This window comes from Camelina sativa, chromosome 18 (genome assembly GCF_000633955.1).
Source record: "Camelina sativa cultivar DH55 chromosome 18, Cs, whole genome shotgun sequence".
In the NCBI taxonomy this organism is placed as follows: Eukaryota; Viridiplantae; Streptophyta; class Magnoliopsida; order Brassicales; family Brassicaceae; genus Camelina; species Camelina sativa.
The window spans coordinates 16841952-16854075 of record NC_025702.1 but is presented as its reverse complement, the minus strand read 5'-3'; the positions used below and the strand labels follow the sequence as shown (position 1 = coordinate 16854075).

The 12124-nt window shown below is 35.2% G+C and overlaps 3 protein-coding genes across 5 annotated transcripts; 1 reads left to right on the top strand and 2 right to left on the bottom strand.

Moving 5' to 3' along the window:
* LOC104763595 (pumilio homolog 18-like) lies at positions 3620 to 4603 on the bottom strand. The gene has a single exon (XM_010486950.1). The coding sequence runs from the start codon at positions 4601 to 4603 to the stop codon at positions 3620 to 3622; it is 984 nt and encodes a 327-aa protein (XP_010485252.1).
* On the bottom strand, positions 5329 to 6999 carry LOC104763594 (E3 ubiquitin-protein ligase dbl4-like). The gene is made up of 3 exons (XM_010486948.1): positions 6449 to 6999; positions 6261 to 6354; positions 5329 to 5334 (listed from the first exon to the last, which is right to left on the bottom strand). The coding sequence occupies exons 1-3, from the start codon at positions 6997 to 6999 to the stop codon at positions 5329 to 5331; spliced, it is 651 nt and encodes a 216-aa protein (XP_010485250.1).
* On the top strand, positions 8234 to 11600 carry LOC104762123 (two-component response regulator-like APRR3). 3 transcript variants are annotated; one of them, XM_010485352.1, is made up of 11 exons: positions 8234 to 8490; positions 8889 to 9303; positions 9390 to 9551; positions 9660 to 9793; positions 9876 to 10049; positions 10133 to 10277; positions 10401 to 10680; positions 10762 to 10792; positions 10876 to 11059; positions 11138 to 11207; positions 11314 to 11600. In XM_010485352.1, the coding sequence occupies exons 2-11, from the start codon at positions 9051 to 9053 to the stop codon at positions 11363 to 11365; spliced, it is 1485 nt and encodes a 494-aa protein (XP_010483654.1). In that variant the 5' UTR covers positions 8234 to 8490; positions 8889 to 9050; the 3' UTR covers positions 11366 to 11600. The 3 variants fall into 3 exon arrangements, 1 of the variants encoding a protein (XP_010483654.1); XR_763374.2 differs by having other exon boundaries at positions 8235 to 8490; positions 10876 to 11062; positions 11140 to 11207; XR_002036429.1 differs by having other exon boundaries at positions 8235 to 8490; positions 10398 to 10680; positions 10876 to 11062; positions 11140 to 11207.

Here is a 12124-nt window from a genome sequence, read left to right as displayed (position 1 = left end):
TTTTTTTTTTTTTTTTTTTTATTATTCCTTTTCCTTTCCATCTTTCTCGGCAATTGGACACCGGTTCTGCCTGTTTCCGGTTTAAAAGTTAAAACGTGCTACTTGTTTTGTTTTTATTAGCATGGTTAAAAAATTATGAAATTTTACTGTTATTACTTTTTAAGCTTTGCAGTCTAAAACAGTAAAACCATGGTATAGCTTTTGATGATTTTTTTATTGAACAAAGATAAGTTATTAAATAGTATTACTACACTAGTCACTAGATATGCATATGCTAGAGCCTATGATGGACAATAAACAATACGGTGCAGTTGTTCATGGAAAAAAAAAGAGTGTTTAATTCATAAATTAAGGATGTGATAATTAGTCTTAAGTTAATTACACCAGTTTGAACTTTGAAGTGTGTTTTATCTATAACCATTTCTGTAAACACACATATGAAATCATCAAAATTAGCTTTCACTTTTTTTATTCTTAAACAAACTGAACTAAAGTGAAATAGCAGTAAATTTTTAAAGAACAGAATTTGTTAGACATAGAATGAATCAAACGAAATCGTTTTTATAATATATGTCGTCTTAATCTAGACACAAATAAGAAAGTAAGATCGGAGAGAATGAAAGAGAAAATGAATATACGACCTATTCACAACTTTGAAGACACATAAAACCAAAAACCACTTAGAAGTTAGAAGACTCATATTCATTAACCTTGAAGACAATGCATTTGTTTCCATTCATAGGCGGGTCCTTTAGTTAATAGATACGTCTTATTCACAAGAAAGAAAGAAAAAAATCTAGAAAGAGTGAAATAGAATATTATGATGGCTTTCTTAGTTGGATAACAAGTTTCCAACTAATGTAAGAATTGTCACATAAAAAAAAAATAGTGAAAATAATCAATATATTAAAAGCATAAATAAACAGAAATTATATCATCTAAAAATTAGTGGTTATTGTAAAACGAATGTGAAAATAGTTTAAGATGATAGAAAAACAAATTTCACTTACATCAGGTGGTCGACAACTAGACATGATCAAATGTGGTTTTAATTTGTAAGGTTTTGACAGCCACACACACATTAATAACTATTGACATTGAAGATGTCAGTTATCTTTGACTCGTTTGGAATCATCAAGTTTTAGAGAAAATGATATTTACACTGTTAAAATCTATAAATTGTAGAGAAAATAAACTCTGCATCAAATTTGGGTGTGAGTGTATATCCATTTATTTTCAGATTTGTCATTGAATAGTTAACACAAATATGTCTTCTTAAGTTCTACAGCATTGCCAATTGGTGACAAAAACTATTTTATAATTTATAAACCGAAAATCTAAAAAAAAAAAGTGAAAAGATAACAAAAATATATGAGCAATTTGTATTCAATCTTATGGTTTAGAAGAAAAGTATTTTTGTATTTACTAGTATTGTTTGAGGTGTAATAAGGAATATGACTTGAGAGCAATGTGATACAAAGAGATCAACGAAGAAGTTAAAAGGTTTTTGAGATGGGGTAATGTCGAAACTGTTAAGATTAGATAAAGAAGTAAAAGTTAGCTGCAAACATACACCAATTTTTAAAAAGCCGATCGAGTATTTCAGTTTTTTTTTTAATGTTTTCTTATCTTTAACATGTACCGCAAATTTGTATATATGTGGGTAACAATATTAATACAACTATACAAAATGACCAAAGTATGTATCATCAATGTATCATGATATACTCTATTATGTTGCGTTCATCGGAGTTCGAACTCAGGGTTACTGGCGAAAAAAGGAAAAAAGAAATGACTTGAAAAATATCTTCTAGTTGTGTCCATCCATACGAATCTCTTTTTTTATTTTAATTTTTTTTTTGTAATTTGTTTATGTAATGGGGTAGGTCAAATGATAGAATTGCGACTTGTTATAGCCGGTTGCCAAAAAATTGGAGTGTCAGAAAAATCTTGAAGATCATGAATATTAACGAGTAGCAGAAAGCCACGTGTACAACAGAGATTGAACCCCAGCCATTCAACTACTCTTTCTCTAAGGTCAAAATCTTCCTCATCTGTCTATCTGATCTGACGGCCCACATCCGTTCTTAGTTCTACCTTCCTGAAATTTAGGGAATTCATTTTTCATTTTTCATTTTTCATTTTCCTTTTTCATTTTCATTCTACTTCTTTAAAAAGATTTGCCATTTTATCAAGTACAACCTTAATTTTACTTTTGACGAAAACTGTTAATCTGAAACTGGGTTGTGGTACTGGAGTCACCATACTATACTTGCAAGAGAAATAAATCGTAGAGACAAAATATAGAGATAAGGTATTACGTTACATTAAACCAGAGAAAACAAAAAACAAATTAGTCTTTTTTTTTTTCGTCAAACTAGTCTTTATCTAGAATTTTAAAAATGTCACTGTTATTTTTTATTTTTTCTTTTTTTTTTTGTTGTCATTTTCGTAATAAATATTATCAATCATTTCTTTGTAAAATCATAAATATATTAAACATACGCTGTAGACGTGGACGCCTCATGTCCTATCTTTTTTTTGATGGGTATATAAAATAGTTTCTCTTCTTCTTTCTTTTTTTGGGCAAAACCTCTACATACCTAATTTATCACAATTTGGCCAGTTACCTTTGCAAGGTCTATTTCATTTGATTAGATCGCATTTTCACCTACTTTGTTGTACTTCGGTTGAAGGCTTTTGTTCAAGATTTGTCTATTTAAAATTTAGGAACACTCCCTAGAACACAGATTCACTAGCATTGTGGTTTGGAAGCTTTTCCACTCAGTGTTTTTCTACCTTCTTCAGACTTAAGTTATAGGATTATATCATTATTTAACCTGGTTGTTGTTATGATATACTATTGTCTTTTTTAATGTAAACTTCTTTAAGTTTAAGTTGAATTAAAAAAATCACAGATAATATATTTAAATTATCAATAGTTGTCCACAAAAGTCTATGATCATATGAGTTTATTATTCATAAAAATGGATATTGTTTCTGGTACGATGTGACACTGCAATTTCAAGTTGGCCATTTTTTTCGTGCGATTTTTCAATTATGCCGATTTTAATACAAAGTACGTTAGACAGGAATTGGCAAGTACTGTATCTTTTTATTACTAATATTTTAAAGTAAGTAATTTAAAACAGAGAGTAATTATGTGGTTTTCGTTTACAAAAAAAAAAAAAAACCAATAAACCGTCCTGCAACAATCAATAACTAATTGCCGATAAAGCTTGCAGCCGAGTACACATATTCCTGTGAGAATTTCCAAGGAACGACCCAAGTTTGTGTTTACTTACCGACGTTACTGTCATTGCCATCATTATTACTTGTAGATAACTAACGTAAGTTTTCATCTCCTAATTTGGTTTGTTTCAGCTTCCCCAAACTTTCGGAAAAAACAATTCACAAGAAGAGACGTAATAGCCATTTAATTTGCGTTTTTTCAAATTGTTATAAAAACTCAACCTTGCTTATCAGAAAACCTTAATTAAAAAACCAAAAGTCCAAAACCATTTCTTACAAGAATTATGTAACTACCTTAAACACCCGAACAATTTATGTATTGTAACTAGCTTCAGACGTAAACACAGAGATACTACTAATACTAAAGTCAGTAACGAAGCTTAAGTGATTCCAAGATGTTTGCAATGTTGCTTCCGTGAGACCTACGCAAGAGATGGATAAAAGGCATGAGCTTCTGCACCAAACACCAAAACAGATCAATACTAGACTTCTTCGTCGATTCCAGTGCGTTGCACACCACGAAATTCCCATACTCATTCCTCGCCAGCCTCATCAACCTGTCTCCGTCGCTCTCCAAAAGCTCCACAACCACCACTACCATCGACTCATCCGCCTCCAGAAGCTTCTCCACGATGTAGCTTCCATACTTCTTAAACGCGAGGTCAATGCAATGACCACAGAGACTAACCGCGATGTTGTGCATGGTACGCAAGTCTTTCAATGCAAGCACACGTTGGACCACAAAGTTCCCTGAAGCGTCGTTGCTTAGGCAGAGAGCGTTGTATGCGACCAAGTCTAGTATCTGATCTTTGTAGTAAGGATCATCCGCGTCGGTTATGATATCGTTGAGGGCGATGCAGCCGTGTTGGTCACGCGCTAGGTCGAGAGCGTAGTAGAGAATCTGCTCGTACATTGCCTTTTTCTTGTCCTCATCAAAAACGACCATGGCTCGTATCGTCACGTAGGATGCATATTTGTCGGTCGTGATGGGGAGGAAGCGGCGCAAGATAGCGGCGCAGAAGAGCGCGTCAACGTCATCTGATTTGCCGAGGAGCTTCTGCACGCGTCTCGAGCCGTGCTTGTTTGTGACGATGGCCATGAAGTAATCGGAGTCTGACGTAAGCAACGAGGCCATCCTCTGAAGCTGTGTTTTGTCAAACGACGCGATCATCTCTTTAAAGGAGGCCAGACCTTCGCAGCAAGTCATTAGGTCGAACATTGCAGCGTGCAAGTGAGTAGCGGAGGCGCGTGGGGCGAACTCCGGAGGAGGAACGGAACCGGAGATTCCATTAGGGTATGGTAAAGCATCGAACAAGGTCGACATTGAAAAGGTATCACCAGCGACTGCCATTGATGATCAAGAAAAGGGTTTCCTTTAATAAATTTGTTGTGTGGTTTTGGAGAAGTATGAGAGGATTGTGAATGATGAGATTGTTGGGATCTGTGGTGATATGCTAAATAGTATTTATAGATGAAGTTTAGGGTCTAATTTTGTTAGTTTTCCTTTTCCTAGTTACAACACAAGTCCGAATTACATTATTTCCTTTTCCTTTTAGTAACTTTATGATTTTACTACTTGTATTTGGAAATTAAATTGGAAACAAGTAGAATTTCGTATAATCTACAACGTTCTACGAAGAAGTTGAATTACAATTTAGCCACAAAAATCAAATTAACTTGGTTTCTTTTCAAAAAAGGAAACATAGCAACTAAAGGGCTTTGCTATATTTGACTCTGTTTCAGAGCGTTTCAACTTTCAACTATAGTTGACTCTGTTTCGGAGCGTTTCAACATTTGGGCTAATAAATTGAAGGCCAAGAGAACTCTCTCAATATTATATTGTTAACATATATCTCACTCAATAAGTCTTTCAAACTCATATATGGTTTGTGTTGTCAAGTCTTTTACCCCCAGAAAACAAATGAAGTAGAGAAAAAGATTTTGAAGACTAATTCACTTAAGAAACAAAAAATAGCAAAGCATAAAGAGAAGAAACAGAGAATGCTTCAAACACACACTAGTATTCTTCCTCGTTTCCTGGATTCATCATCGGTTCCTTCTATTCTTCCATGGATCTTAAACCTGTATTTGAACGAACAAACCATTATTATTCAGAGAGTGAGAGAGAAAGATTTAAGTAAGATCTTGTTGGTGCAAAAACAAAATGGATCCATCCATCACCTATTGATGTAGAAATTTCCTTCATTGTACATCACTGTATTATCTCTGCGCCTTCCTGTGTGAAGGATCCAATGGAATAAAAAAAACACACAATGAAAAGCACTAAAACTGAACCAAAACCAACTCATGGTGTTGAAACACTGGATTCATAGTACTGTCAGTTTTCCTATGTACAGTGAATGTCATCTTTATTTTCCAATCACCAAATTGTAGCCGCCAACCAAAAAGGGTTTTTAGTAAAATCAGAAGTTGTAAATAAAGTAACATGAATGAAATCCAAAATATGTTTTACCATTTGGTGGATATTCTAATATCAGATTCTGCAAAAATACACACACAAATTCTCCAGATGATATAATCACACAAATATCAGATCAGATTTTTCAGTAATGCTAACGCGAACCAAATATCTATTTAAAATGTTGATTCTTGCTGACTTCATCAATGACCGTAAGAAGAAACCGTAAGAAACAAATCAAGTTTGAGCGAGAATCGTAAATCAAACCCTTTCGATTGGAGGATCTTCGTAAACAACGAACTCAACTTCGCAGTAGTGCTTGCATTTATAAACCTTGAGTTTTTTTTGTCAATGAACTAAATTAGAGTAATTAGTATTTTTTTTGGTCACATTCAACAAAACTGGTCCAATCTTGGGATTGGATGGGGTAAGAATTAGAACTTTATTATTACCTCTAACTGCAACTAACCAACAAAGAAAGAAAAAGAAGAAGATAATACCAAACCGAGATTGTAATTATTATTCAATCCAGAGTCTAGCCAAACAGCACAACCAGTGATACCACCAGAAAAATTAACATCAAATATACGATAAGCGCAATTATCTCACCACCAAGACCCTCATTGAATTCGGTTAAGCGGATCGGTTTAGCTCCAGAGGTGTAGGAAAAAGAATATCCACACCTAAAAGGTAACAAAGGAAGCACGAAATGTTTTTATATAATTGTGTTATCTTAACGACAATATGTTGCTATCAAAGAGGTAGTAGTATACGTACCTGCAAGTTATTCTGTCGCATCCGGAAGAACGTTCAACCATGTGTTGGCAGTTATCACATTGACGCCACCGTTTATGATTTGCTATAGACTTTAGCTTCGCATCATCGTTTTCAATTTGCAACATCTTGTAAAAGCTGCAGCTTAGCATACTATGCCACGGAACTTTGCAGTTGATACAGAAGTCGCCACCACAACTGAAGCATCTCCTACGTCCAGTTTCAGCAAATGAAGAAGAAAGCTCGGTTTTGGACATTAGATACGAGCATTTTTGGTATGGACAGTAAACTCTCTGACTATGAGGCATCGAAACCTCTCTAATCATCAGCTTCCACATCAAACTCTGCTTTTCAGTCAATATCTCCCCACATACATCTATAGATAGCTGAGAGTTACAGCGATACTGAGGACATGTCGGTATCTTTCGATCACGAAGCTTCACCTCGATATGTGCTTTCACACAAGTTAAGCAAAATCTATGACCTTGTGCACAAGCAAGAAACATGAGATAAGCATCAATGTCGTCGAAACAGATATAGCAAGTCTCTTCCATGAAACTGTTGTTCTTCTTCTCTTCCGTGAAACTGTTATTCTCTACCGTGAAGCTTTTATTTTCTTCTGTGAAACTTCTCTTCTCTTGCGTTAAACTTTTCTTTTCTTCCGTCCACCTCTTTATCATAAAGGAGGGTCTGTAGATAATCTTAGAATCTTCAAAAAACATCTCAACAGGAATGCTAGACATGAATCGCTTTCTCATAACTTTTTTCACATCATGCATTAGCAAAACAATAATTTTCTCCTTGGGATACGATGTTTCCCATAACTATATTAAAAATCAAATCAACGTTACATCAATTCCATTTCTTTCTAATATTATAAGTATAGAAAAGTGAATCTTACGTATTTGAAAATCTGAGGGAGACGGCAGTATATAGAGATGTGATTGATCCCTAACTTAGCGGCTTCTTCTAGACCACGCATCAAAGCCCTAACATCAGCCTCCTCTACGGAAGTCGTCATGCAATGGTGACGAAGCGGTTCATTAGTGTTGAACACCAGATTATCCTTCTGGTCGCAAATTTTAACCTCAAGCCGTGTAACCGAGAATGGCGTTACCAAACCTTTGAAGTAAAGCTTGTAAAACTGTCGACGGTTCACATCGTGTTTTGTTATAGCGGCAGCGCCATAAACGCCATGGAAGTTCATTTCACAAGCCGCCAGGTTTACTGTAGTATGAGATTTATTAATTAGATTTATATATAATAGTGTAACAAACAACAAAGCAAATCTACAGATTAGATTCTCGAAGCTCCGTAATCATGATGGACGCTGAGAAGTAAGAATAATCCGAGAAAATCGGGGGAAATCAAAGTTCTATGTACTGTATATCCAAAACAACATTTACTAATTTAAAGTCAAAACTAAAAAACTCGTCGCTTCGTTGACTATTTTGCCTACGAGATCCAAATGCTATACCGAGAAAGATTCGGTTTAGGTACTTAAAACCAAAACAACTTTCACAGTCCAAGCTTTTGATTTTATCCACGTCACCAATCGAGTCCCAACTAGTTCTGCCACGTCATCACTCCCCCAAAATAATATCTTCTCCGACCTTTTTTGTTTTGGTTCGATAACCTCANAGGAAATCCACTCACGAAGACAGCAATTGCTCAGCTAATAAAGTGAAGAAATACACAACACTGAGGGCTTTTGACTTTGGAAATGGGTTTTCATTTTTTTTTTGTGTTTTGCTAATACACTCGTTCCTATGCACGAACACTTGTAATGTAATGTTTCAAGTTTTTTTTTTTTTTTTTTTTAATTCTATTTTAGTAGCAACTGGATTTCGTTAGTTGGTTGCCTTGTTGGTAAAAGAAAATATTGATACGAATCAAAACTAGATTAAATGCTAAACAAACCAGATTAAGCAAAATCTGTTTTTTTTTTTTTGTTTTTTTTTGTTTCGAACGAAATTCGAAGTCAGACATGGTGAGAGATTTCTGGTGTTCTTCATCTATCTATGGATAAGCTTTATGCTACAAAGGTCCGTTTTTTCTCCTTCTTTTCTTTTATTGTTCCTTATGACAATCTGTTGCTGCTTCACTTTTTGTGCTTATCTCATTTAGTGTATAGTTTGATTCTGTATCATTTTGCTTGTAAATTTTATTTTGTATTTGGGTTCTGAAAATTTCCTAAGAATTATTAGAAAGTAGGAGATCCTAGATCTAAGAAATCAAAGAGACTGTGTTCAATGTTTCCAAGTACTGTGATGATTTGCTTTAGGTATATTCATAGCTTTTGTTTTTAAAAAGCTGATTGTCACTACTATTGAAATTTGATTTGCCTTTTGCTTGTTTAGTTTTTCTTTGGACAAAGTTTGATGATTTATCCAAATTCAGTTTTTGTTTTCTTTGTCTTTATTGGCTTGAGGTTTTGATGAAGGGATTAAATTAAGTTTGGCGAAAGAAGACATGTGTAAATGTTATGTCAGTGTAGAGGGGAAGTTTCTGCAGAATCTTAGACGTTATTTGATGCTGCTCCTGTTCTATCTTGTTCATGGAGGCTGGTCTTGACACTGTCATATGAGAAATTAGTATTCTAAAAATGTGTTTTAATAACAACGAAACTGGTGATGAAGTTGAAACTGAGAGGCAAGTGTTTGGATTTCGAGTTGAAGATACAACTGGAAATGCCAACAATTTTATACAGATTTCTCAACAACAACCACCACCGCTAGCTCCTGTTGTGAAGTGGGAGAGGTATCTCCCAGTTAGATCTCTTAAGGTTCTTCTAGTGGAGAATGATGACTCAACACGCCATATTGTTACTGCCCTTTTGAAGAATTGCAGCTATGAAGGTTTATTGATTGAATTGATCATCCTTGTTTAGCTACCGTATTGTTGCTTTCGACTAACTGTTGTAAATTTGGACACTTTTTATTAGTCACTGCTGCTTCTGATGTCCTTGAAGCCTGGAGAATCCTAGAAGATGAGAAGAGTTGCATTGATCTCGTCTTAACAGAGGTTGTCATGCCTGTGCAATCTGGAACTGGCCTGTTGTCCAAGATTATGAGCCATAAGACGCTAAAGAACATCCCTGTCATAAGTATTTACTTAAATCCTTATTACATTTTTCTTGACCTAGGTTCAGTATGTGATGTTCAGTTAGTGTAACTCAAGATGTGATGTTTTTTTCTTTTTTTTTTTTTCGCAGTGATGTCATCTTATGACTCTATGGTTTTGGTCTTTAAGTGTTTGTCGAATGGTGCTGTTGATTTTCTCGTGAAACCCATTAGAAAGAACGAACTAAAGAATCTTTGGCAACATGTCTGGAGAAGATGTCACAGTGTAAGTGTTCTGCTTTGATTACTTGTTTTTAAAAAGTTACTCTGTGGTCTTATTTTTACTTATGAGTGTCTTTATATCCCAGTCTAGCGGAAGCGGAAGTGAGAGTGCAATACAGAACAAGAAGCCAGTGAAAACTGAAAGCTCTGAAGGGTCAGAAAACGATGCCAGCATCGATGATGAAGATCAGGGGAATGAAAATGGGAGTAATGGTTTGAGTGACCAAGATGGTGGGAGTGATAACGGGAGTGGAACTCAGGTAATATATCTCTATGGCAATAGCTAACAATTATGTCTGAGGAATCTGTTTATAATTTAATTGGTTTTCAATTACAAAATTAGAGTTCTTGGACCAATAGAGCCGGTAAGAGCACCTCGCCTTCATATCAATTTCCCAATGCTACCAATATGAACCTGAGAACCTATGGCAACGGATGGGATAATGCTAATAAACTGAAGGAGATTGGAGATCAGAATGAACAGATAGGTAAGAGCATAGACTCATTAGTCAATTAATAAATGTCAATACTCTGATCTTGTGGAACCATTCTGGATAATTTCTCTGTTGTAACCTAACTCAAAACGATGACTTTCGATGATTTTACAGTAGGCATGGGATCGCAGGAAGGAATGTTTATAGGTAACAAAGTTGAAGAACAAGGAAACCATGAAAAGGATGCAAACTATTCTGTTCAAGCTTTGGAAAGAAACAATGATGACATGCTAAATCGCTCTTCTGGTAACTCAGAAGTAGAAAGTAAAACACCTTCATCTAACCCGGAAGATTTGCAATCACTCGAGCTAACTCTGAAAAAACCAAGAGAGGCTGGAGATTACAGAACCGGTGATCAGAGTGTTTTGAGGCATTCAAATCACTCTGCATTCTCAAAGTAAGTTCTTGACCTCAACTGCAAAAGAAATTTCAAAACCTGTGACTGATTTAGAGTTATTGTTTCGTGTGTGATATGCAGGTACAATAACGGTGCTACTTCTGCTAGTAAGGTATTTTACAATGTGCGGTGCTGTCTTTGAAATCTATGGCAGTTTAAGTTTTCATCAAAAAGCTCTATTTTTTGCTGAGTTAGGCTCTACAAGAAAATGGGGGAAGTTGTTCTCCTCATGACAGTCCTATTGCAAAACTGATGGGTTCGGGTTCAAGCAGTGATGATCCTTTGAATCAGCAGTCCAGTGGAAGCGAACGATCGGCACAAAGAGAAGCTGCTCTGATGAAGTTTTGCCTTAAACGCAAAGAGCGATGCTTTGAGAAAAAAGGTAGCCCTTCTTAACTAAACAAGCTTAAGCTCTAGTTTTTGGAGACGAAATTCATACGCCTGTTTTGTTTGTTTTAGGTTAGGTACCACAGCAGGAAGAAACTAGCTGAGCAACGGCCTCGAGTCAAAGGTCAATTCATTCGCAAGTGAGTTCAGATCCTCTTTAACATATCTCTCTCTCAGGATGTACAAAACGTTTCCTTATGTAGTAATTTACTGACTTGGAGTCAACCCTCTTTTTCTAACCTTTAGGAGGGATGATACTAAATCAGGAAATGAGTGTCCAAGTAGTGACGACAGCTAAACAACGAAATTGGTATAAAAGAGAGAGAGATAGAGAAATACACTTCGAAGATCTTAAGACTGAAGAACAAAAAAAAAGTTTCACAAAGTGGCGCATTAGCATATTTTGTTTCTCATTACTATTGCAATGAGACTTTCCTTTTGTATTAATTAAGATCGTTTAAATATCGTATTCCTGCAAACATAACAATGTTGCTATAGTATTTGTTTTCCAAAAACAATCATTTACTCATTAATTCTGTCTGATTAATATTTAAATTTTTTTTAAATATTCAATTTTATCGAGTAATCCTTTCACTACACTTCTTATCCACACTATTTTTCCTTCGCTTGATACTGTTAGCCTAAATTATTCTATTGAGTATAATTAGAGTATATATATATTTTAATTGTATTTTTGTTCGTTAACTTCCGTTATTATCAAGAAACGAAGTAACGAACCAGTAAACAGAGTTACAACTGACAACTAACAGAGTTAAAACAGAGTATTATATTTTATTTTCTCCCGCTCTGTATATATATTCACCAACGAGATCATTTAGTGCTCACCATCATCAACTCACTCTCTCTCTATCGCTTGCTCACTTTCTCGCTCTAGTTTTTTAGTTGAGAGTCTGTTTAATTACGTTCTTTTTCCGGGAAAATAGTTTCTCGAGAAAATCAAAAAGAAAAGCCTCAAGAAAGATTTCTCTTCGTTGATCGCTACGATGAGTCGTTTCTTTTGCTGTGTCACAGGAGAAACCTCAAATAGCGCACCGCC

Bases quoted from the DNA above. Each gene is read 5' to 3' on its own strand.
- LOC104763595 (XM_010486950.1), bottom strand. From the start codon at position 4,603: ATGGCAGTCGCTGGTGATACCTTTTCAATGTCGACCTTGTTCGATGCT.
- LOC104762123 (XM_010485352.1), top strand. From the start codon at position 9,051: ATGTGTTTTAATAACAACGAAACTGGTGATGAAGTTGAAACTGAGAGG. The intron at 9,794-9,875 runs GTAAGTGTTCTG...TTTATATCCCAG, and splicing joins TCTGGAGAAGATGTCACAGT to TCTAGCGGAAGCGGAAGTGA. The intron at 10,278-10,400 runs GTAAGAGCATAG...ATTTTACAGTAG, and splicing joins AGATCAGAATGAACAGATAG to GCATGGGATCGCAGGAAGGA.
- LOC104763594 (XM_010486948.1), bottom strand. From the start codon at position 6,999: ATGGAAGAGACTTGCTATATCTGTTTCGACGACATTGATGCTTATCTC. The intron at 6,355-6,448 runs GTACGTATACTA...GTTACCTTTTAG, and splicing joins TGCGACAGAATAACTTGCAG to GTGTGGATATTCTTTTTCCT.